At 35.0% G+C, this 27,615-nt stretch overlaps 1 protein-coding gene across 1 annotated transcript; it reads right to left on the reverse strand.

The window, feature by feature from the left end:
• Positions 1 to 3,732: 3,732 nt before the first annotated feature.
• LOC139901453 (uncharacterized) lies at positions 3,733 to 25,821 on the reverse strand. Its single transcript, XM_071884166.1, has 6 exons — positions 25,649 to 25,821; positions 5,822 to 5,954; positions 4,910 to 5,013; positions 4,636 to 4,810; positions 4,401 to 4,547; positions 3,733 to 4,242 (listed from the first exon to the last, which is right to left on the reverse strand). The coding sequence occupies exons 1-6, from the start codon at positions 25,819 to 25,821 to the stop codon at positions 3,733 to 3,735; spliced, it is 1,242 nt and encodes a 413-aa protein (XP_071740267.1).
• Positions 25,822 to 27,615: the final 1,794 nt, after the last annotated feature.

Raw genomic sequence — 27,615 nt, forward strand, 5'->3', positions numbered from 1 at the left:
AAGTGCAATATCCTTCAACATCTTAATTTCCTCATCAAGATTGCCAAATTCTTTCTTACTCCAACTTCTCAATTCGGATTTAACATTTTTAAGCTTATCGCAAAATATACAATCTTTCCTATACCCCGTACTTCTTTGTTCCATCCCTCCGCAATTACTTTATCCACCACATCTTTGTGTAGCCATTCATCGAAGACTTTAAATGGTTTCAGCCCAAAGTCGGTTATACCATCATGAAGAATCAATGGACAATGGTCCGAATCCATTCTATCAAGAACATTAATGGAGAGATCATTCCATGAATTGATGAAACTATCCGAAACAAAAAATCTATCAAGTTTGCTAAATTTGGTGCCATCATCAATAATTCTTGTAAATTTCCTCCTGTTGCTTGGTATCTCAATGAGATTGTTCCTAGTAATGAATTTATTGAACCTTCTAGCTCTAGCTACATGAAACATACAATTTAGTCTATCCGATTGATCACACACTTCATTAAAATCACCACAAAGAACCCATCCCGAATCAACCCCCACCATTAGCTTATCAAGATCTTCCCACATTTTCTTTTTATCGACATTACTATGAGGACCATATACATTAACTAAAATAGTATCGTGCCCAAAACCTACCCAATTACACCTAATAGCTAAGAAAAAATCACCTCTCACAACACAGTTAACCTTAAATCGATTACTATCCCAAATAATTAACAACCCACCCGAATTACCTATAGCAACCTTTTGAACATAGCCTACATCACTATTACCCCACAATTGGTGAACCCAAAAATCATTGAGATTCTTACACTTCGTTTCTTGTAGCGCAACAATATCCGGTTTCTCATTAAAACACAAATTCTTAACCCAACCAAATTTACCCGCAACCCCAGTTTCTCATTAAAACACAAATTCTTAACCCAACCAAATTTACCCGCAACCCCGAAACCCCTTACATTTACAGACATGATCTTCATAATTGAAATAAAGACAAACGACTGGAAGAGGAAACTTACTGATGCTTAGGCCAACATCATTTATCGAACCCCCCCCCCCCCCAACCAAGAATCTCATCCCATGACTTACGCTTGATTTTCTTGACTTGCTTTTCGGGATATGTTTCCTACAACAATTCTTACACTTGAGAAGCCTCTCACCATTCTTGTTGTTAATTCGTGCCATCTTCTTTAGTTTCATTATTCGTGAGGACGCCTTCCAATTCCCAATCGTATCCCAGTAACAGTCGTTGCAGATGGAAACATCACGTGTTTCCAAACTTTGTTTTGATTTGGACTGACGAGACTTACTTTTAGAATTTATCTTCTGTACAGGACCCTTCGATTTATCCCTTTTTTATTATTCACGTCACACATGGGCTCTGCATCAATAGGCCCACCACCGATAACACCAGCTTCATATTGGGCTTGAGTATCATTTACTTTATCACAGTTGGTCTCAATTCAAACCTCTGTTGGGCCAAAATTAATATTGGGTTGTTTAGGACTTTTCTCAGGCTCAATAGTTCTGGAAACGTCTGGTCCAATTACCTTTGAACCCACCTCATCGTTTGGAACATTAGTAGCATGAATTGGTGTATTGGAATGATTAAAATCGCCGTCAATATCCCGACGTCTGTCATTATTATCTTTTTTGGAATTGGCTTTTTCCACATCATTAACTTGTGTTTCCCCAACAAACTCCTCGTTCCCATCAAAGAGACAGCCAAACCCATAGCAATTAGACTCATGATCTTCTTCTATTACTGGACTTTTGGGATGATTATCGGCATTAATATAGTTCGGTTTGAAATCCTGAATTCGAACGGATTCTGGGTATTCACTCGCATCTGAATCATCATCATCATGTGAACTAAACGAATCATCTGCATCAATCTCATCCGTAGGTCCGATGAGTTCCTCATCACTAGGAATATCGTCGGAGTTTATAACCTCTGTCTGTACCCGTTAGAGTTGTGATCATCATAAATGGAATCATCAATGGACTTCATATTTCCCTTTTTCTCTTCAACTACACTAATAAAATAAGCTTAATATAAGCTCTACCATAATCTAAACGATTAGCTTTAACAAGATCACAATTGTGTAACTCATAAATCATGCCTCACCACTCGGCAATGGACATGAAGGTTTTTTCATTGCAGCAATGTGGTGGAACACCTTGGATTTGAAGCCAAACCATACGACCTTCAGGCCATAGTGAGGGATCCCACTTGCTTATCTTATGAACCCATCTTCTGAGGGGATGGTTTGATCAATTAATCACGTCTGAAAAAGACTCTTCGTTATTGAATATCAACAAAACACTCAGCCCACCTAGAGATTTGACAAGAACATTACTAAACCCTTCATCTGCACATATTGATTCAAGTTTTTTAAGAACCATTGAGTTAATTGCATCACCCACTACCGCATACTTTAGTGTTTTATTATTACAATCATCATCTACAACAGTAACATTAAACGTCTTATCCCCATTACAATCATCACCAGTAGGTCGAGAGGCACCACCCCAACCTTTCTTTGTGTTTAACTTGTAACGTAGATCCTCCTTATTTTGATTCAGTCCATTACGTAAGTCATCACCATTCATCCCTAAGATCTCATCTTTTTTCTTTTCCTCTCTCATCTTAAACCCTAATAACTCATCAAATCTTCTGTCATCACTATAACTATCATTGAAATCCCTAGCATGATTAAAAACTTCAGCCCCAGCATTGCTTTTATTGGTTGACTTGTTGCCTACATCAACTGATATGGGTTTACGATTTGTTTCCCTAAAGACCTTAATAGGTTTCTCACCAAACTTCACGCTTCCTAATCGACGTAACATGAAATCCGGATCCCTAACCTCAGCAAATCGGACAAAAGCATACCTTTCACCATCCTTTAAACAATTCCCAGCAATGTAGACGTCCCTTACCGAGCCATACGGCTTGAAAGTTTTCCAAAGATCAACTACCTTGAAGTCACTCGAAAAATTGAAGAACATGTACGATGTCAGATCGTTTCTGCTTGACCACTTGGACCGGTGTTGATAGTCGTCGCCGTTGTATCCACCCTGAACCCTAGCCGACCCTGCCCTCACTCTCTCTCTATTTTCTCTCTCACACATAGTTTCTCTCTCTTAGTAGGTATACAATACAATGTTTACTATCGGGTAAATCCAACTAAACATGTTTTCTTTGACTTATTTGACTATTTGACTTTTGAGCCAAACTTTGATGCTTATTTTCTGTAAACACAAAATGTACTTTTGTACTTTGAAACATATTTTGCTAAGGCCATTCACTATCCGTGTCCTTTTTGCGTTATGAATCGTACTACAGAATTCTATATTATGTTTCTCATCCTTTTCCTTCCATAATACTCCAACATGTCAAAATTTATGACAATGCCATATCAAGGTTGTTCAAATTACTCTGACCCTACGATATCAGCAAACTTGTAAATATGTGATTTTTTTAGGTTAACAATCCTATTTTTTTATTCGGATATCATATTATTATTAAAATGATATGTACACTAAAGCACATTTCATTATGCCCTGCAGGGATGTTTGAAGGAAAAATATGATAAACAAGTTGGATTATACATTGTAACAGACTTAATGAGACAAAATTGTTTCCTTATGAGTAACAAATAAATAAACTACCATAACATAAACCACTAAATTCCAACGAACGCACATCAATCACACTTGCTCTATAGCAAGTTTACCTCAAAATCTCTTTGTGGTTTTGCAGATACTCTTTCTTAAGAGCAGTGAACGTGTTAACTAACTCATCATAGTCCGGGAGTTTCGGGTGAACATGTGGGGAAGACGGTGGAATTTGAAAAGATTGCGACCTCCTTATACTAATTTCATCTTCAAAATTTGTCGCACGCTTACATGGCATAGTCATTGCCCTTGAACGCTTTCCTGGTTCTCCAATTGGTAGTTGATGACTTTTATGGTTTTTTGAAACAAGTGACGATTTAAAAATAAAAGCTCTTTGGTCTATTTCGACATCACCCATTCTCAGTGGAGATTTGATCTCTTCAATATTGTCAATGTATGTTATTTCTTCTGGCTCGTGAGAGTTCGAACGTTCAATCGAGGATTCAGGGTCAACATGATGGGTAACTGAATCTTCTTTGTTATCGATAGGATGGTCAAAGTCAAACTGATTCGACGAATGGTCACCCGTAGCTGGAGCATGCTGAGTATCATTTTCTTCAATTGCCTATTATGCAAATTAATATGATGTACAAGTGTTATATGTCTATATGGTCGCAATGTGCACTTCATCGTAACGTAAAAGCAATTAGTACATGGTGAAAAACATTTGATGATAACATAGAATAAGAACAATGGTTTTATTGCAAAAAAGATTACACATACCTGTGGATGTTGGTCAGTATGAAATTTATAGATATGGATCAAAGATGTTGATCCGAGAATATTTGTACTTATGTCCTCAAGCAATTTGTACATCACTTCATATGGTACTTTTACCATTGATAGAATTCCTCTAATATTTTCTCTCATCTGTATCATTTTACATAGTTAACATTCCATTTATCAATAAAACTTTGAACTAGGAGAAACTAATTTATAAGAACTTGAATTTAAATACCTGAAAATTGACAAGATTTCCTGGTAGTAAACCGAGAGCCGTGGCCTCAAAACGCTCACCAAAAAACTCTCTAAAAAGCCTCTGTATGCGTATAAGCTCAGGCAGGTCCTCTCCAAATCTCGTTGATGCAAAAATTAGACTTGATATTGCTTCATTAACGTTGTTAGGGCAATCCCTATAATCCAAACAAATATAACAACTTTTAGTGAAAAAACGTGTTTTTTATTATAAATAAAAACATCTATATTTTTTGATGATCTAGGATAAAATATACTTGGTTCGCCAAACATAGGAAACTTCATGAGAAAGAATTTGACAAAATTTAGCCAAAAGGTTGTATACTTCAACCATGCACTCGTCCTTGTAAATTTGTTCAACCTGATGTTTTAAAAACGCCAAAAAATCAGCTAAATTTATACTTTATCATGTTAGAATGATAATTTCAAAATTCATTCAAAAGATTAACTTATCAAATTTGACATCAGAGTCTACACCGGGCAAAAATGTCCATTTGGATGATTTTTTTTTTTTTTTTTTAAAGACAAGCCCCTCAAAATGTGGGTAGTGAGGATTGAACCTTGGTCTCCTTTGGAGATTTCCAAACACCTAACCACTAGACCACCCCTTGAGGGTTCACTTGGATGATTACATATTGACTAGTCAGCATATTAGATTTTAGACTAGCATAGTAGTACTTCATACAATCATAGCCTTGATTAAATCCACAAAACCACAATCAAAACCATAAAGCATATTTACATAGCTAACTACAGTACGTGTCTATGTACAATTTAATGAGATTAACTACGTATTATATACGATTCCATTATGTTAATGATCTTAGTTACTCCAATTAATGTGGTAAGTACGTACTCGTTTTTATTTAGGATATAAGTTTATACAGAGTACTAGAATCTTAATTCTTAATAAGTCATTAAATCATCATGTAATATCAATAAATAATTAAATGATAAATAAATAAATAAATGTTAAATATTTATAATTTATAATAAAAAATAAAAAAAAGTGAATGCTAAGCTTACCATATTCAATTTAATACCAAAACTAAAAATAAGGAATGTCAATATTAAAAAAAATCTCAAAAATATAAACTAATCTCAGTCTCTTTTATACGGAGTATTATATAAAAAATAGCAAAGTGATGAAGAGTTGAAGAAAAACATACTATATCAAATACATTTTGGTAATGACCTTCTCGAGCCAATTGCACAATGTCGTTTCTTCGTATATTTATAAATGAACATTTCTCGACCTTCAACACATTCATACGACGCTTAAGCTTCTTGATCAGATTCTTGCTGCATAGATTTCATTAGTTAAGGTATGTAATATTTAATGCAGTTATTATACATAATAAGATAAGATTATAAAATCAACAACACATAATGTTATTGATCAAGAATTAAAGTAGAACTTCACCATTCGGAAACTTTTGTCCATCCAAATAAGAAATAAAACGTAAAAAGATTACTCATATTTTTGTAATTGGACGAGATCAAAATTACAATGTGAAGGATAATGGGTTAAGTAGGGTGGTTATTTGCTTAACCTTAATTAAGCATGCGGAATGTAAGTTAAAAATTTGCAGTAAAGAACAAATTATGAGGAGTGGGGATGGTGGGTGAGATTAAAAAGGATTTAGTGGGCCTGGGTGTTAAACAAATATTTTTCATGGCCCGTGGGCTTAACTTAAACTGTTCTCAACTCAAATGGCATGTGCAACTAGAAAAATTAAATATCCGATTCTTTAACTTTTTCCTTTTCATTGTGATGTGAATTGTGACTGTGATATATATTAAAAAAATGGACATTAAATAAATCTAGTCCTATAAGCTATGATTAAGATTACGTATTTACTATTTTTTAAATTAATTACAAAGTATCAATATTCTATTTATATATTAACTTTCTTTGTTTAAATTTAGGAATAATATTATTCATGGTAGGGTTTAAATTTAGGAATTATTCATGGTAAGGAGGAGAGTTACGATTTTGAAATAAAGATTAATATGACAACCTTAATCATAGCCTTTGTTATCATTTTCTTTAAAAAAATTATAATACTCCCTATCTATTTTTAAATCATACTAGTGAAATGACCCGTGAAATCACGGATTTGTTTAAATGAAACAATTTAATGACATGTTTTACGTATTAAGTGAATGTAAATGCTACAGTCATTTATTTTAATGACCCGTTTGACTAAGAAACTTTTTGTTGTTTTTACAAATATATAGAGACATTATTTTCGCATACATATATAGCGTAACTAATTTCGTAAAAAGAATTAATATTTAAATATTAATAATATAATAATTCTAATTATAATTATTATATTGAAGATAAATAATAATAGTAAAGTTCGCTCAAAGTTGAGTATTTATATTTTTAATAATAATAATAATAATAATAATTATTAGTAATAACAAATGCCTTTTAAATATTTAAAAAAAAATTAAAATACTATTATATAAAAGTTGTACAATATTCTTTGAAATTTAGGTATTCTGTAGAAGATTTTATAATTTAGGAGAGATTAATATTTCCTTTTATAAAAGATTTCGTATTATTTTTTAATTAAATTAATATAAAATTATGACATCTTCATTATAAAAATTAAAGGGTAACTAATTTAATGATAACATTATCATTTTAGAGTTTTATATGACCATATAAATTTAGGACAAAATAGCTTAAAACTATTTAATTCACTTATTAATATTGCAATTAAAAAATCACCAAATCGTGACTTGTGTTAACAAGATTCACACAAATCGTGCTTATACCAATATCTACATCAAACTATTGTCACCACAAAATTAATAACTAACTAGAATGTACAATTAATTTAAGTGGACAACGCAACCCTAACATTAGAAAAATTAAAAAAAAAAAAAAAAAAACAAAAATGACGGTTAGCAATTTTTCTTATAACTAATATTTCCCTTAAGACTTGTACAATAATGCAAATACATATTAATACATATTGAGTTATAACCTGGTCCAACAAACAATGAAACATAATGTCTAGGTAATTTGTAAACAAGACCAATATTTTTTAAGAACTAACCTATAAAAATCATAGATATTATTAATTTTATTCAGCTATGCATGGATCATTTTTTTTTTTTTTTTTTTTTTTTTTGAAAGGCAACAAGAATTATATATTAAAAGAAAACTCGGAGTACAATTACACGAATGGAAGAAAAACACACGCGAGCAACCACTTAGATAAGGATGCCAAACTAGTAACCTAAACAAACTAGATGAGAATACAACGAATGAACATCACGAATTAAGGATTAAGAAGAAGATGTGGACAAGTATGCATGGATCATGAAAATTTTATATCCATTCATGAGATCATCTTTGCTCAACTGCTGCATTAAACATCATACTAAAAGCTTTCTCAGTGCATATTCCGAACTTAACAAGATCTATAAGACCTTTTTCCGCTCCTACCACAACCATTAACGGGTCCATTAAGTTATTAGCGTCACCGTTAGACTCTGCCATAAAGTTACCATAATCATTAGTTCAAAATACATTGAATGTACCCTAATTAATCAGCTTTGTACCTGTGGAACATTGACCACCATGAAATACAAGCCTTTGATCGGTTGATTAACAAGAGCCATCTTTTCAAGTGGCCCGATCATATTTGAAACCATCATGCTTGAATTCTTGAACGTGCTATGAATGTGATGTGTAAAATCGTACCCTAAAATAACTAGCAAAATACCTAACAATTATCACACAAATAAACTAGTTCGTATTGTAATTTAATAAGTATTAGATTACTTCGTTTCACATATAGCGGTTTAATTAAGAATCTCAAAACTAATAATTATCCTAAGTAAATGGGGGGTTTTTGGTTGAAATCGAATAAATTGAAGAAAATGCGTAAAGTAATTTGAACTAAAATCAGTAGAGACATATGTATCCACTTAGAATCTATTCTCTGAAATCAGAATTTCTTGTTAAACCAGTTTAAACATATGTAATTATGGTGACATTGCAATTATCTTTCGACTTTCACAGTTTATTAACTACTCTGTAATTCCTTAGTATAATTGTCGTTATCCTAGTTTACTAATTCATTCGCCAAAAAACTACCCAAGATAATAATCTAACTTAAGTTGTTTTGGTTTCCCTTCACAACTTCACAATTATCGCAGTACATCACAGTTTAATTGCTAATTGTCGAATTATATTGATTTCCCGCATACGATTTTACGAAATCCTAAATCATTCACGTTTAATAACCTAGTAGAATACCAATTCTTTTAAGTTTCGTTAAAAAACTAATAAAGTCCGCAATTTAAACTAGTCAATTAACCTAGATAACGGTCATTTATCAATTAAACAAGATCTGAGCAATTTAATTAATTGTATAAAACCTAAAGATAGCAATCCATCACCTTAGTTCAATCATCTAAGTGAACACTACAAATTTAACTACTCATGATCATTCAAGAAGTAAATAAACATAAGGAATAAACATAAATAAACATTGTATTAATCGAAATTGAAAGAAGAAGAGTTATCACACGATTAAAACTAGCTACAATTGAGACCCAAGTGTAAACTCTCTCCAAATAAATATGAAAACGGTATTTTCATACATATGCATGGGAAATAATTTCCCCACACATGTGGAGATCGCTCCGGCATATAAAACGGTATTTTCGTATATATGCATGGGAAATAATTGCCCCACACATTTATCAAACATTGAGTGCTCTTGGGAGCTCATTGGCAGAGCATTGTTCAATTCGTCATTAAAACCATAACGTTATGTGCCTACATTGGTGCAGGATGAAGAGATGAACGTCTTATCGACAAAAAAGAAGTTCTCCTTCCAAGACGCAGGTACTTTTCGTTTTGGTGCCTGAGTAAAAACCACTATTATCTTTAAAAGAGTACCAACCCTGGTCGAACCGTTCATAGCTAAAAATATTCTCGAAAAGATTTAATTTGGGTGTAAATTTATGCGCGTTGCACCACATCTGAAATAAAGAAAGATGGCAAGCGATGTCTGGATCGAGTTGCTCAACACCGATGCTTAAATGAGAAACGAGCATGAAAAATTTAGTGGGAGGAGTACGAATGTTTCCACGTTCCATTACCAGGTTATAAACAGAAACTTTATTTGGAGGAGGACGATTATAGAAATAGCAAGGCTGCTTGACACCATTGTTTCCGGATAGGTATCGCCCGTGCTTCTCTTGTGAGAAGCACTCCCTTGCTTCTGGACATACAGGTTATAGATTTATATTCTTTCTTCCTGCTTTCTCTGGTGGAGCTTGGAAAGCACCCCAACTTGCTTCCGGATTGCTATTCTCTCTTCCTGCTTTACCTGGTCGTGCTTGGGATGCACTCCCTGCTGCTTTCCGGACAGATAATTTTATATTTATAAACCATGACCGCTCGAGAAAACAACTATATATATATATATATATATATATATATATATATATATATATATACAATGGTAAGGTGTACGCTCCGGGACCTTGCCTTGTTTTCTTTCATAAGGGTCACATCCAATGGTCCTAACGCTCAGAGGTTGTGCCTTTTTTGGGTGTCACTCAGGGCTTAGAACTGTGACTCGAGTAAAGAAAGATACAGTCGTCCTCTAGTAAAGCACTCCTTGCATGTTCCGGTCGGACATATTAAATAGTTTTCTTCACTTGCCTGCTTTCTCCAGTCGTACTTGTCACACCACCAAAAGTGGTCCAGTGTAAATGTGACTCATCATATCATAAACACAATTGTATAACTAGAACGACTCTAAATGAACCATTTTAAAATAACAATAAATAATTTTTGCAGCAAAAAATAAGATTCATTGTTTACATCACTATGAAATAAATGAAATATAATGTTTAATAAAATAGAAAATGATAAATGTGGACTCCATGTAGGCAGCAATCAATCATCATATAGCACATAGTTAGTTACCTGAGACAAAACATGCTTAAAAAGTCAACACAAAGGTTGAGTGAAATTCATAGGTTTATAAATAATAACCAAGTTGTTTTAGACCACAAGATTTAGGTAAAAAAAGGTTGATATAAACATATCAAATAAAAATGCCATGAGCGTATAATATCGAAGCTAAAAAAGTTACCACATGACACTTAGACTTCGTGTCGGTAATCATTATCATGTAACCAATTGACCAGAGATCAATGGATAGAGACGTTGCTCTCAATAGGCCTATTCACAATAATTAAGTTTGCATAATAAAAACCAGCAATTGACGATATTATGGTGGGGATTTTGCATGTACAAAAACATGAAATAAGACTACTCGTGTGGGTTGCTGATATTGGCTAAAAAGTCACGTTTTTACCCCTCATATTAGCCCCATTTATGATAAAGTAATTGACTTTATCATTTAAATAAGCATTTATTTGCTTCATTTGGTAGATTTTGTCATTACAAAGGCTATGTTTCAAGAATCACTAAAAACGGATGAAAAACGAGGAAAAACGAGCAAAACCGGCTAAGACGATTAACTCGCGTTTAAATAACTTATTTTATAATCGGTTCAAAAGTTTATTTACTTAATCTCATGTTGTAGGATATTTAATTACGAACGCGTGGGCGCAAGAATCGTCAAAAAACTGAGCTAAAACGAAGATTCTAGAGCGAAAATGGTGAAAGACAAGTTATGATCCATCAAACGGCTTGTCATAAGGAAAAACGGACTGCCAGCAAACAGGCACCAAAAATGGCTTGCCTTGGCAAACGGGCATCGAAAACGACCTTGGCAAACGGCTTGCCAAACGGTCTGCCAAACGGACTGCCAGGGGTTTTTCAGCCATTTAATTACAATTTTGCCACCAAGCATTTCCTATAAATGGGGGTTTCATCCCACCATTTCAACACACACCATTCTTCACTTCTCTCTCTAAATATCTCTCTATAGTCGCTTTCTAGTGATCTATAGGAGATTAGTTCTCTCTCTACTTTCTCTCTCTAGATTCTAGAGAGAAAAGTACAGAGATTAGGAAAATAATTATCTCTTTATTGTCGCTCTCTAGTGATCAATAGGAGATTAGTATGTAGTTAGTAGTAGAAGCTATCGAGCATTGTAACGCTACGGATATTATGAAGAAATACAAGTGTTATTCTGCCGACATTATTCGGTAATATCTATCTTTTCTTTTATTAATTTATTATAATATTCTTGTTACATGTTTGTGATTTATTAATATTAGAAATGCTTGTTGCCATGATGTGTGAGTAATTGCTTGATTGTTTGCCATGATTTAATAATGTTAGTTAGGGATGATTATCGTTTCGTACTTGCTTTCTGTCTATGATATTAAACCTCGTTATTATCGTCCTTCCCCCAATAAACGTGATTAAAACCTTTTATAAAGTCGACAATTATAAGGTAATTAATTATCTGTGTTTATACACTGGTCAAGGTATGAACCCATCGGAAATATTATAAAGTACATGGGGAATTCCCGTAGGACCAGATCAAGACATTGGTCAAGAGTATAAGACTCGAGGAAATACTGTTGCAACAGTAGAGTACAGTGTTGATGTACTATTGTTGGTCTCTTGATAAACAACAGAAGTTTTGTAGGGGGGGGGGAATACAATTCTTTTTAATTAACTTAAAAGTTAAACGCAATTTAGTATTCAAGCAAGTAAATTAAATAGAGTCAAAGGTAATTTTCCAACAATTATTCTTTATTGATTAAATCACAAAGAATTACAATTATCCTTGGCGGAATGATAGTTGGTTGATACAGATTTACCTAAGTATAGCTACAGAGTGTGTTCTAATCTATTACACGTTTTGGGACTCTAAATAAACAAACTCACACCACTAGTTGTTACAAAAGTGGATACATCAATTTATACTAGTCCTATTATCCGTGTAATTGTTCTATTGTCCACTGGTACATAGGATGTCTGTACTTGTGGGGACAACTACATCAGAGAGCGTGCTCTCCTCTTTCCTCTTTGGTAGCTATTTGTTGGAACACCCCAATTCGGTTTGGCACCACTATTTGTTTAAACAAATAGAATGTTGTGTTTTCTAGGCATTGACAAAGTATAACACATGTCTGCACATGCGTTAAACTTCTGCATTCCCACGTGGTCATGTAAGGTCACTTGTCAGTCACCGACGCGTATCCTTTTCTATTCAACTTTGTCTTTGACTTTTGTTGAATAGTACGATTGATGTAGACCACTCAGGAAACCACTATGCTTATAGTGGAGCATAGCTTTCTTGTATAGTAAGCTGCATTCTAGCTATGCTGGTTCTTCATTGCTAAGTCAATTGATATTCTTGAATTGCTGAGTACACGTCATGTTCTTAATTGAAGAATACTGTCTACCTTGTGTTGGTAGACTAGGCAGCAAACTAAACACTCGACACAGTAATATCTGCTGTCTATACATAAACAAACTTGTGCTGGCTGCACATAACATTTTAGTACAAATAAATTACAGTTTTGTCATAATTAAATCCTTAATTATTTTGGGGACTCAACAACTATAGGACCACTTGAGCATGGTCAAGGTTAGAAGCTATGGAACCACTATAAGTCTAGTACATGGTGGATAACTAAGGGATTTATTGGGTAGATTTAAGTAAGGGCTGGTTTAAGTCATAAAAGGGAGTTTAACGCACTACAATACAAACTAAGCTTATAAATCTTTAAGGATGACTGAGAACTATCAGAGGTTCTAATTTGTCTACAGACCCTTAGATTTTACCAAACTATTGACAGAAAAAGATTCGAAACACAATCATAACCACTCACTTGGGTGATATACTAAGGTGTTAAAAAAGGTTGGATATTATATGTATATGGCTATGCTACTTTATTCATGCGCCCAAGGTATGCATTGCACCCAATGTGGGCCGCTTATATTCTTAAACTGGATAAAGTGTCGGGAGTTGGGCACAGTCCATCCGATCAGAATATTCAAAGCCTAGTTCCTCGTGACATGCTAATCGGGAAACCGCTTAGTAGGGAATCTAGTGTTCACACCAAGGTATATCTATCCAAGGAGTGTCTCATAATCATCCTGACACTACTTTATCTTAAATCATGGTGAACCACGTCTTCTCTATCCTTAGATGTTGCATGCTAGCTAGCTTATTATAATTATATTGCTTTAATATTTTAATTACAATTATAAATCAAATAAACCCAACTATTGCCTTTACATAATTTGATATTCCTGATAAAGTGGTGTCTAGAATAAACCGGTTGGACTTGGTTGTTGAATTTTCCGAACAGTCGCCAATTTACTGGGACCAAAAGGATCATGCCTCTCCACACAAGGTGTACCTGACCACTAGTCTTGGATACTAAATTGTGTATAAACTCAATCTTAATTACTAAATTATCTGGTTTAGCTCCGTTTCAAATTCGACCGCTCAAGGAACGACCCTAGGTCATATTGGCCCTTGCTAACCCATAGGAAGGAATAATAGATTTGGGCCAAGCATATATAAGCTAAATAACCAACTTCTTCTGTTGATATCCTGAATTGACGTTTTACAACCTAACGACACCGCATAAATAAACTGTCTAATTCGTGCATATCATAGGTAGTAGTTAATTTTTGGCGCCGCTGCCGGGGAGCGGTAGTACGATTTGGAGCGTGTTTAGATTAGTTAGTTTTTAAGAGACCCTTTTGAATGAGTCTAGCTGTGTCAGAAGTTACTAGTTTACCGTATTTAGGTTAGATAATATTAGCTTAATTTAGTTTAATTAAATAGTTTATAATGGACTTCCTTATTAGTGAACCTTTAGGATGGTTTAACCTACTTAGACCGCTAAGAATTCTTCTGACACATCCTTTCTTCTATCCGATATCATACATTGTACCCATCCGACGAGATCCACACTTACCTGCCGATAGTTCGATGATGACCGCACGCATCACTCTCGTTGACATAACCAATCCCTCGTTAGAAGGACGAGGAGGACCGATACTCTATCCAGAGGTTAACGGAGCGTCTTTTGTGCTTAAGCATAGCATCATACAACTCATTCACAACTATTGCCAGTTCCATGGCTTACCAATTGATGATCCCAACTCTCACTTAGATAGATTCCTCTCCTTATCCAACTCATATAAGCAAAACGGGGTTGAACAAGATGTAGTTCATCTGTATCTGTTCCCCTATTCCTTAACTCTTCATGCACAAACCTGGTTTGAGGGGTTAGAACCCAACTCTATCACCTCATGGGAGGAAATGGCAACATCTTTTTTAATCAAGTACTTTCCCCCATCAAAACAAATCAGACTTAGGAATGACATCGTAAACTTTCAACAAGCTTGCGATGAATCACTCTACACTGCATGGGAAAGATTCAAACACTTGCTTCGAAGATGCCCAAATCACCGTCTTGAGAGCTCTGATCAAATTTTGACCTTCTACAAAGGTCTGAAACGGAACAACAAGTCTACTCTTGATGCTATTTCTCAGGGTAACTTCATGAACTTCACTGCTGACGAGGCCTGGAGATTGATCGAGGAGATGACTATGCACCATCATGATTGGAACACGGAAGAGCAAATTTCATCAGCAACACCGCTTTCCGCCTTCGATCCTATCGAAAATAAAACCATCAAATTTCTCTTGGACCAAATAGAAAACCTCACCAAAGAAGTCGGTGAGCTAAAGAAACTCCCGCAACATGTGTCTTAAGTGCAATTATGCCAGAATTGTACAGACCCACATCCAGCTAAGGTATATGAGGCTGAATGTGAGGACTCTGTTGTCTAATCCGATAAGATCCTAGCTCATCCACACAACCTACCCACTAAACCCACTACCCCACTAGAGACAAGTCTAGACGATATCCTACTGCGAATCATCCACATGATTATAGCAAGACAAGATGCAGCTGACTTAGTCATGACTAATCACTTGAGTAGTCTTGAAAATCAAATAAGCCAGCTAAATTAGCGTCTTGATTCTCTAGGTTGTCTTAAAAATGACTCAAAGGGGGCACATAGCCAACCTTCAGTTTCTTCTAAGGAGGAGAAACTAACTAATACTCGTTCGGTAGTAGTCATTGAGTCATCACCTAAACCTACTGGGAAAGCACCCATTCCATTCCCGGGTCATCTCAAGCAAAGACATAACAAGATGAAATCTTTCAAGCTTGACGGTAAATTTTTGGACACTGTGTCTAAAAATCCTCATAGTAAGAAGTATTTTAGGAAACTCCTATCAAACAAGGATAAGGTACCCGAAGTACCCAATGCCCCGCTGAACGCGGATTGTTCAGCCATTATCTTAAATACTCTTCCTGAAAAACTAGGGGATACTGGACGATTTACCCTTCCTTGTTTTATCTACCAATCTGGTACTATCTATTCTCTCGCTGACCTTGGTGCCAGCATCAATCCCATGCCCTACTCACTGTTCCAGAGACTCAAAATTGAAAACCTTACCCCTACCAAAATGAGCATCCATCTATCTGACCAATCCACTAGATATCCTAAGGGAATAGCTGAGAACATCATGGTTAAGGTCAACAAATTCCTCTTTCCGACTGACTTTGTGGTTATGGACTATAAAGAAGACATGAAAACCCCTATCATCTTAGGAAGGCCTTTCATGAATACAGCCAAAGCAATCACTGACGTTTATTCACGGACTATCACCTTGAGAGCCCGTGGAAAAGAAGTCACTTTCACGATCGATGAGTCTGTATGTCCTTCTGATGGGAACGCCGAAGTAAATACCATCTCCACTAGGAAAGTCACCTTCTATTATAAGAATGAAGAGAAGAAGATAGAAGTAGAAGACAAGAAGAATAACCACTCCACACCAATCCAATCTTCATTCCCACCTTATTTTGATCTTTTAATGACTGGAGAGGATTTCGTTCTAGAAGAACTCTCTGAACCAATTATACTTGAATCTCTCGACCAGAGTGACGAGGAGGTGGATGAAGAAATTGGAATGGAGAGCCCGGATGAGAAGAAGGAGATGGAGGATTCTAGCATCGAAGTAGTTGTTAATGTTGTTACCACATTGGAGACGTCAATGGACATTGTCCCACCTCCATGCCTAGAGTACAACATTATGACCAACCTGAAGTCACAAAGAAGAAAGACGAGTTTTGCGTCGGGGCTACCCTATAAACCATCACTCAAATACATAATGACATACACATCATGGAGTGATGAGGACCCCTTTGACCATCTCGTACCAATCAAGGAGGAAGAAGAAGTTGATAGCTTTGTTATACCTCAAGTTAAACAAATCATTCACTTCGAACCACCTTCTCCTCTCACTGCACATACCTTATTCTATTTCCGCTTCAATATTTTCGGTATGTTCTAATATTACCTCTTGTGTCTACTGATGGATGCAAGGGAGACGCCTAGAGTTCCTGATAAATAAGGCTAGAGTCAGGCTCGTGACTCGAACAAAAACAAGCGATTCTCGAGAGGCAACCCGTATGTTTATTTTTCTATAGCTTTAGTAGTAGTTAGATTAGGATAATTAGGTTAATTGAATAAATGAGAAAGTGAAACTTAAAATAAAATTTTCAACGTCTCTTAGGACGAATTCACTTCTCCTACTTTTCTTGAGCTTAAATGCATTAATTGCTACATTATTTCAAAAGTCTTAAATTTAAAGGTAGTCAACACTTTAAGTGTGTGATTAAGCTTTTTAGTCATACATTGATTTGTTGAATTTTCAAAAACCTAATTTTGAAACCCTCAAGTTTTCAAATAACTTTTTCATCAAAACGCAAATCAGTGAGTCTATGGCCTAAAGCTTAATCACATGTCTAGGTTTAATCTTTTCCATTTTTATAAGTAATAGACAGTTATTGATTCCTGTGGTGGAGACTCTTTGAATAATGATGAAACGACAAGGAAATCCATTGATTATTTCATTGCAAGTTATTGGTGGATGGTGTATGGAGGATGAGAACGCCATAATGAGCTCGAGTACACTTCAAGAAGACCAATTCGAATCCAGCAGAAGATGGTTCTGACTTAGTCTACCTTCAGATCCTCAGCTCACAACCACGCCCAAGGGGACCAAAGTTTGAGGGACCAAAGTTGCCAAGTGGGCAAACTAGTTGACTAGGTCAACTACTCAACCCATTTTCCACCACTCATTCATTTCATCTTCAACCTCCTCTCTCTTTTCTTACTTCCACTTTTATAGTCTCAAACCCTCAAACACAAATTCATCATCCAAATTAGATCTATCAAGCACCAACTAAAACAAATTACATATTCGGAATCCTCGCATCTTCCTCTTCGAATCCATACCAACTTCATCTCGTTTGGATAACTTTATAAAAACACTAAGTTTCTTGTTCTTGATCTTTTAAACTTAAAAGTGTGTTAATTAGTATCTATGGCTCAAGTCTAACATGAATTCATGATTTGTATGTTCGATCATGTTGTTTTAGTATAACTAGCTTGAACTTGAAAAGTATGTGTTTAATCTTGAGTTTTGGATGATTAAATGTTGTTGTTATGTTAAAGTTCATGTATTAAATGTGTTACTAGCATCATTAGCTTCAATTTGATGTGTAGGTTGATTAAGAAAACTTCACTAACATGATTATTGATTTTGTGATTTTGGTTAGGGATTGTTAGACTTAAATATGAACCTTTGATGCATTGAATGCCATGAAATGTTATTGGTAAGTGTTTAGCTGTATTGTATACGTAATTTCCTACGAAACGGCGTATTATATGTAGGTAGTAAGTTCCCGAATCATCAAATTGCATTTATGATCTTGGATGTATAAATGATGAACATTCAATGCTGTTTTGGTTATTGTAAATGATGAGCTTGATTGATGATATGTAATTAGTTGTCTTCCTTGTCAAAATACCTTTCCAATGATATAAGATACATGTGTTAAGTATTTTCGGTTCACAAATTGTGATTGTTTGGGTTTTGGTTCGAGACTTGTGAAATTTCAGCAAACTGCAACTGCCCAGGTATTTGGACGCCATCCCAGCCTTTGGACGCCGTCCAGTCCTTCATTACTGGATGCCGTCCAGCCAATCTGGACATCGTCCAAATGAACTGCCAGGGACTGTCCAACTTGGTCATTTTTCGTTTAATTCCAACTATGCTACGCACCTCCGATTAACATGCAACTTGTTCTAACATGCTCATATATGATTATAAAACTCATAAAAATTGTCCGAGACCCGACCCAAATGTGTTGACTTTTTCGTTGACTTTGACTTGACCAAAGTTGACTTTTATTCAAACTTAATCGAATACTTATGCAATCGTCCTAACATGCTTTTATATTTGTATCTTGCATAAAACTTGACAACGTGATCCACATGCTATATATAATCGAGTCGTAACGAGCCATAGGACTAATTGAACAATTTTGACCGACCATGTTTACCGTTATTGATACAACCTATTTGTTTAGGTCGAGACTAGCATTCGTTCTTTGCACACATTTACTTATGAAGTACATTTATATTCGTACACTCAAGGTGAGATCATAGTCCCACTTTTACTCTTTTATACTTACATTGGGATGAGAAAACATAAACGTTTCATTATACAAAGTGAACACAAGTACGAAAACAAACATTCTACGTACTAGTTAGAACAAAAATGCCTCAATTCGATTATCATTAATTACACTTGCCGGGTGTAAGCGAGAACTTATGTTGTGTGGCCATACGGGTTTGACATACCCTCATTCGAACGGTTCGCTACCGTTATGTGGATGAAATATATTTTCGAGAATAAAGTGTAGGTTCTAACACTATGTGATGGGGTAACGTTAGTTAAGTCTTGATAATTGGGTGCTCGTGATATCAACTTTTAGAATGTATTACTATTATCTCAATGTTATAAATCTTGTGGTTCAACTTACTTACTTACATACTCACTTACTAAACCTATGATTTCACCAACGCTTACGTTGACAGATTTTCTATGTTTTTCTCAGGTCCTTGAACGATATGTGTTACATGCTTCCGCTCACTATTTTTGATACTTGCTTGGATGTCGAGTATACTTGCATACATGGAGCGTCTTTTGACTTTACATTAAATCGTGTCGCATAAGTTTCATTTATACTTAAAAACGTTGTATCGTATTAGACGTTGAACTACTTTGTAAACTTTGAAACATCTTTACATATGAAATGAATGCGACATATTTTGGTCAAACTTTGTTTTAAAGACTTATGACCACGTAACGGGACCTAAGTAGACGGCGCCGTTAATGACGATTTTGTCGGGTCGCTAGAGAGAGAAAAGTACAGAGATTAGGAAAATAATTATCTCTCTATTGTCGCTCTCTAGTGATCAATAGGAGATTAGTATGTAGTTAGTAGTAGAAGCTATCGAGCATTGTAACGCTAGGGATATTATGAAGAAATACAAGTGTTATTCTGCCGACATTATTCGGTAATATCTATCCTTTCTTTTATTAATTAATTATAATATTCTTGTTACATGTTTGTGATTTATTAATATTAGAAATGCTTGTTGCCATGATGTGTGAGTAATTGCTTGATTGTTTGCCATGATTTAATAATCTTAGTTAGGGATGATTATCGTTTCGTACTTGCTTTCTGTTTATGATATTAAACCTCGTTATTATCGTCCTTCCCCCAATAAACGTGATTAAAACCTTGTATAAAGTCGACAATTATAAGGTAATTAATTATCTGTGTTTATACATTGGTCAAGGTATGAACCCATCGGAAATACTATAAAGTACATGGGGAATTACCGTAGGACCAGATCAAGACATTGGTCAAGAGTATAAGACTCGAGGAAATACTGTTGCAACAGTAGAGTACAGTGTTGATGTACTATAGGACCACTTGAGCATGGTCAAGGTTAGAAGCTATAGAACCACTATAAGTCTAGTACATGGTGGATAACTAAGGGATTTATTTGGTAGATTTAAGTAAGGGCTGGTTTACGTCATAAAAGGGAGTTTAACGCACTACAATACAAACTAAGCTTATAAATCTTTAAGGATGACTAAGAACTATCAGAGGTTCTAATTTGTCTACAAACCCTTAGATTTTACCAAACTATTGACAGAAAAGGATTCGAAACACAATCATAACCACTCACTTAGGTGATATACTAAGTTGTTAAGAAAGGTTAGATATTATATGTATATGGCTATGCTACTTTATTCGTGCGCCCAAGGTATGCATTGCACCCAATGTGGGCCGCTTATATCCTTAAACCGGATAAAGCGTCAGGAGTTGAGCATAGTCCATCCAATCAGAATCTTCAAAGCCTAGTTCCTCGTGACATGCTAATCGGAAAATCACTTAGTAGTAACTATAGTGTTCACACTAAGGTATATATATCCAAGGAGTGTCTGATAATCATCCCGACACTACGTTATCTTAAATCATGGTGAACCACGACTTCTCTATCCTTAGCTGTTGCATGCTAGCTAGCTAACTTATTTTAATTATATTGCTTTAATATTTTAATTACAATTATAAATTAAATCAACCCAACTATTGCCTTTACATAATTTGATATTCCGGATAAAGTGGTGTCTAGAATAAACCGGTTGGACTTGGTTGTTGGATTTTCTGAACAGTCGCCAATTTATTTGGACCAAAAGGATCCTGCCTCTCCACACAAGGTGTACCTGGCCACTAGTCTTGGATACTAAATTATGTACAAACCCAATCTTAGTTACTAAATTATCTGATTAAGCTCTGTTTCAAATTCGACCGCTCAAGGAACGACCCTAGGTCATATTCGCCCTTGCTAACCCATAGGAAGGAATAATAGATTTGGGCCAAGCATATATAAGCTAAACAACCAACTTCTTCTGTTGATATCCTGAATTGACGTTTTGCGACCTAACGACACCGCATAAATAAAGCGTCTGATTCGTGCATATCAGTTGCATATAGTCTGATTACTTGTGTCCAAAGCGTAAAATAGTTGAAAATGTAGCACGTGTCTCACCCCAAGTTATAAAAATTAATAAGGAAAAAGGGGCTTTAAATTCACCTTAAAATAGCACAGCGAAGAGTTATCACGCAAAGGTAATAAGAGCAAAGTATAGCAGACCGGGATCTAAACCTAGAGATATAAGTTTGTGCATTAGTTTGTCCAACCGACAATAAGGTTCATAAGTTTGTTTATGAGTTGTTTTATTAATGTTTGCGTGTCCACTATAATCATGATTACATGTTATACAACTTGTAACAAACCTCGGTGCTATCAAATAAGTCAAGGGATGGCCAGATGTGACCAGGAGCCAGGATTCTTTTAGTTTGACTATAAGTCGTAACCTTTCATAATCTACAACCATATCCCAAATGGAAACCTAGACACCATCAGTATGACTGTAAGTAGCGGTGAAATTTATATAAGTTATATGCTATCTTGTTGAGATTATAGTTTTCACTTGTTATATTGTACCATTGTATATTATTTAATATATATATATATATATATATACACATATATATGTATATATATATATATATATATATATACATATATATGTATATATATATATATATATTATGTGTGTGTGTGTGTGTATATATATATGTAACACATATATAATATAAGTGATGTTATATATTTATGTTTAATTATTAACATTAACTAAAGTTAATTATATAATAAATATAAACTTTAATTAATATATTGTGTCGTCTAAAAAATAATATTTATTCAACGTTGAATAATTCATATAGTAATAACATATTAATTACATGAAGAAACCCTAAGGGAAAACAGTCATTTCAAAAATGAAAATTTGAGGGTTGTAGTAGTGCTCTTGTGAAACACTCCATGCTTTACGTTATAGCAATAGAAGTAATACAGTATATCTCTTAAAAATGCTTCTAAATTTACGTAAGTGATCAGTGAACCTTTCTACTAAGTAGCTCTAAACAGACTCCATGTTAGGAATCTAAAGATGCTACAAGTCAAGAAAGACAAGACTCACTGATTGATTCTTCTAGTTCTAGGAGGCTCCAAAGGCGTTGGCTAGAAAAAGCTACTGTTTTGAAGTTCGAGGTCCTTGGGAGTAGTGATCCCAAGGCCCTGTGGCAATCGAACAACGTGGCTCCATACCCTCAAAATCAAGTAACATGACAATAAAAGCTTTAGCTGACTTGAAGATTCCTTACTTGATAGAGGAGAGGTGAATAGAGTGAGAGTAGCCCCTCGTCTATAACGTGGATTAGTTTGTGTTTCAGACCTGAGGATAAAAATGTTATACTCGCCTGGCTAATACATTCTGTAAGTAACTAGAGGGGGTGATTAGTTACTTAATACGATTTTTAAAACTTTTTTGATGATCAACAAGATTTGAACAATCCTTGATCAACTTAATCAACACAGACCCAATGTGTGTAGTGTTTATATTTGTAGTTATGCGGAATATAAAATAAAGAACATAAACACAAGGATTTATAGTGGTTTGGGTAGATGTTAACTAATCCACCTTAATCCACTTCCCAATTCACTAATCTCGAGTTTTGCTTCACTAAGCCTCTTTTGCCAAATCCGGTGGAGATCCGATTTACAAGTCTTGTACTCATTTGTAGACAACAAACCTAATCCTTCTATCCCGTTGAAAAATTACCTTTAACTTAAATTAACTTGTCTTCACCTTGGACAAGTATTAATCCTCAATGGAATTAATCAACTTCCTAGTTCCCTTTAAGGAAGAAGATAACTAAGCTAGCTTATGCTTCTGATTACAAAGTACAAGACTCACCCTTTCTGGTGATGACAATCCTCAGATAATTCAAAGGATTAAATACAATACTAAGTAAACACACAAAGATAGTAATGTGATAGTAAGTTTACAACCCCCTTCTACAATTTATGAGATTATAAAAATTCTCTTGCTAATCATAAACACGTGTATATGAGTTATGGTCTTGTGATTATCTGATGATTTTGAGTTGAAGCATGCAAGAGGGTCAAGTCTTCAAGGTTCTCCAAGTCTTTCTATTTATATGCAGAGATAAGTGCTGCGGCTCAGCCCACGGTCGACTGTGGGTCGACCGCGGCGATACAGTCCAAAACACTTATCCGTTTTATAGCCGTTTAAATCATTTTTAAACTCGAATCTTTGGACTCTTTACTTCATTTAATACCTGCAAAAGATACCCAACATCCTATATAAATACTATATGCATAAGTGTTCATTTACCTTGCATGTATTGCCTTGACAGTGACTTGTCATGTTCAAAGTGGTAAGTCTAACATTCTTGGATACAAGTTATGATAATCATTTGAGGCAATCTCAGTTTTATCATAATCTTTTGTTTGTAATCAACACATTTGCTAAAGTCCTATTGGTTGCTCAACATGTCATTGATGACAATAATCCACTTAATCACAAAGCACATTAATATTCATCTTTAAGCTTATTTGTGAATTAATTAAGTGAGTTCATGATGTCTTAACAATTTAAACAAGTAATATCAATTAAGCATGTTATAAGACATCAAGTTAATCAAGTCTAAATCATTATTAAACTAGTTTCTAGACTTAAGCAAATTCTATGTGTGTTAATGATTCTTCATCCTTAGTGATTTTCATCCTTTTAAGATCACTAGATTATGACTCCTTAATTGTTATCCAAGTAGCATATATCAAAGTAGTCCAAATACAAGTTTATGGTTTACAAACTAGTAATACATAGCAAGACAAAGTTCATACATTTATATTAGGTAACTACTAGCAAGTTAGCATTTAGCACATAGTCAAATAATACTCATGTATTAATAGCAAGTAGTCAAGTAATGTTCATGCAATGACTAGCAAGAGATCACTAATTAATCTAGGATTAAACATATAGTGATGAAATAGCATTGTACCAAGGCTATGTAAGTTTTATTTGCAAAGTGGCATGTGAAATATTAATGTATACTTATACATTAATGTCCAACACATGTACAAGTAAGGAGCAACTTTTGGTTGGGACTTGATGACCATAATAAATATGTCTAAATACATTTTAGGAGTATATGTTTTCCTATAACACGTATGTGTTATCCTTAGTCAAGGTTAAATCGTCATTAAGGTGTCATTAGGTGTGATTAACCAAGATTAGCGTTCTAATAACCAAAACCCTTTTGGATATAAATTAGGTAACTATTCTAAGCATGTTTAAACGAGTTTCATAAATTATAGAAGCCTGTAGTGGTTAAACTAAATTTGTAGAAAATTCGGACAGAACCTTATGTGGACGACCAATGGTTGACCATGGAGTCGACCGTGCACTCCTGGTTTCATAAACCAGGGTGCAGGGTTCCACGGTCTGACCTGCGATTGACTGTGGACCGAACTGTGCAGCTTATACTTTCATTCTAAGCTTTGTTTGATTTTGGTGTTTTGCTAGAGTAAGTGTAGATTAGTGAACTTGTATATTATTATCAAGATGTCTATCATCACCTCTAGTTATGTGCATGTGTCATCATCAAAACACTTATTGTTATGGGTTAAAATAATATAATCGTTAAGTATAAACCCACATTCTCTCCCAACACATTCATTTTACGCTCAAAAACCGTTATAAAAAGGGCTTTTGTGTTACCCTATATGAATGTTGGCAAAAGACCTATGGTCGTAAGTCAACCTGTTCATATAACTAGTTTTATAGCATTGATGAAAGACATTTTGTGTTAAGTCAACCAGTTGCTTTAGCTTGTTTGTAAGGGTAACCCTTATCTCATTTTTCTTCCTTCGTTGGATCGATGTAGGCTTATTATTGGAGAAGTTATGAAAATACAGAGTAGGTCAACCTTATCCCATTTCCCTCCTATTGTTGAGGAAATATCGAATTGTTGTAACTGCAAATGTTTGTTAGTAACCTTGTTTCTATCTAAGAGAAACAGCAAGGCTACTTAACACCATTGTTTCCGGATAAGGATCGCTCGTGCTGCTCTCGTGAGAAGAACTCCCTTGCTTCCGGACAGACAGGTTGTAGATTTATATTCTTTCCTCTTACCTTCTCTGGTTGTGCTTGGAAAGCACTCCCTGCTTGCTTCCAGACAGGTTATAGTTGCTATTCTCTCCTACTGCTTTATCCGGTTGAGCTTGGGAAGCACTCCCAGCTACTTTTTTTATGCGATCGCGCCATGATGGGACAAATGGTGTCAGCTCTTTGATAAAGGGTACCATGAAATAATTTCGCTTATGTATTCAGGGGTGACATCAGACATAATAGATCCCACATTGTAAAATCAGCATTTGCACCACAAGCAAACATTGTTCAACAAAGGAAAATGTTTGGAAAAAAAAGTAAGAGAGAGAAATAGACCAAGAAAGAGAGAAGAGAAAACCAGAAGTATTTATAGGAAAGTAAAAATGAAGAAAGAGAAACTCGCTGACATGTGGACCGTACACGTGTCAAGTAATGCGAAGCGGATGGAAAAGAAATTTAATGAAGTGTCAATTGAAGTGATAGCTACATGTCGACATAATGACTACGTCAGAAGTAACTAACACTTCACATTTAATAAAGACAAGAAGTTAAGATACATTTGAGTTCGACACCACGCGCAATGCTTGGGCCTAATATCGAACATCGAACTGGGGGACTAAATGATTCGCATACTTACATACTTCATACATACGCATCACATGTGACTTGTACATGCCTAACAAGACATCATCTATGGAATACTAAGAAAAAAGCATAAGTTTCCCACCCACGTAATACGTAAGAAGCAGGATGCGTGCATCTAAGCGAATGCGCTAACAATACTAGCATCATCAACGCTAAACTTCGGTCGCCAAAAAGCCAAACCAACGAATACAACGTATATATTGTGAGCATGGCGTTAAACTAATAAAAGATACCTTGGATGATTGTCACGATCCCAACAATGTACGACCAACAGAAAGCATTGCAGTCTGCAGGTGGCTGTCGGAGACAACTATCAGGTTGCATTAGGACCACGTATACTTTTCCAGCTTTAACCGATAAAATAGTACAACATAGGAAAATCATGTTCCTTTTATCCAATTACGTGGCACTACAGGACACATATGTTCGGCTATAAATTTTAACGACCCATTCATATTGATTATAAATGATTCATCTCAATTGATTTCATTACGAGGTATTGACCTCTATATGATACGTTTTACAAACATTGCATTCGTTGGAATACAACTCATTTCAAAATATAACCTTTCGATATAAATGATATATGATTCTCCTAATATGAATGACTAATCTTTTATAACAGTCTTTTTGAACTCAACGACTTGAATGCAACGTCTTTTGAAATATGCCATGAATGACTCTAAGTAATATTGCTAAAATGAGCAAATGCACAGCGGAAGATTTCTTTCATACCTGAGAATAAACATGCTTAAAAGTGTCAACCAAAAGGTTGGTGAGTTCATAGGTTTATCATAACAATCATTTCAATATTTTAATAGACCACAAGATTTCAGATATTTAATTATACACGTAACCCGAGTACAAAATAGTACGCATAACCTGCGAATTAAAAATCATTCATATGGTGAACACCTGGTAACCGACATTAACAAATGCATCTAGAATATCCCCAAATATACAGGTACACTCATCTGTATATAAAAATCGAAGTACTAACGCATCCATAACCTGGATGGGGTTTGTTAGGCCCATAGATCTATCTTTAGGATTCGCGTCAATTAGGGGGTCTGTTCCATAATTCTTAGGCTACCAAGCTAAAAGGGTGATATCCGGTATAATGATTCAGCCATAGAATGTAGTTTTAAGTACTTGTGTCTATTTTGTCAAACATTTATAAAGCAGCGCATCTATTCTCAGTCCCAAAAATATATATTGCAAAAGTATTTAAAAAGGGAGCAAATGAAACTCACGATACGATATTTTGTAGTAAAAATATGCATACGACGGAACTGAACAATGCAAGGTTGGCCTTGGATTCACGAACCTATATCATTCATATATAT

The sequence above is a fragment of the Rutidosis leptorrhynchoides genome, chromosome 3, assembly GCF_046630445.1.
Source record: "Rutidosis leptorrhynchoides isolate AG116_Rl617_1_P2 chromosome 3, CSIRO_AGI_Rlap_v1, whole genome shotgun sequence".
Lineage (NCBI taxonomy): Eukaryota > Viridiplantae > Streptophyta > Magnoliopsida > Asterales > Asteraceae > Rutidosis > Rutidosis leptorrhynchoides.

Excerpts from the sequence above, each read along its gene's own strand:
- LOC139901453 (XM_071884166.1), bottom strand. The coding sequence starts at position 25,821 with ATGGTACCCTTTATCAAAGAGCTGACACCATTTGTCCCATCATGGCGC. Across the intron at positions 5,014-5,821 it reads ACCAAAATGTATTTGATATA|GTTGAACAAATTTACAAGGA; the intron begins GTATGTTTTTCT and ends TTAAAACATCAG. Across the intron at positions 4,811-4,909 it reads TCCTATGTTTGGCGAACCAA|GGATTGCCCTAACAACGTTA; the intron begins GTATATTTTATC and ends TTTGGATTATAG.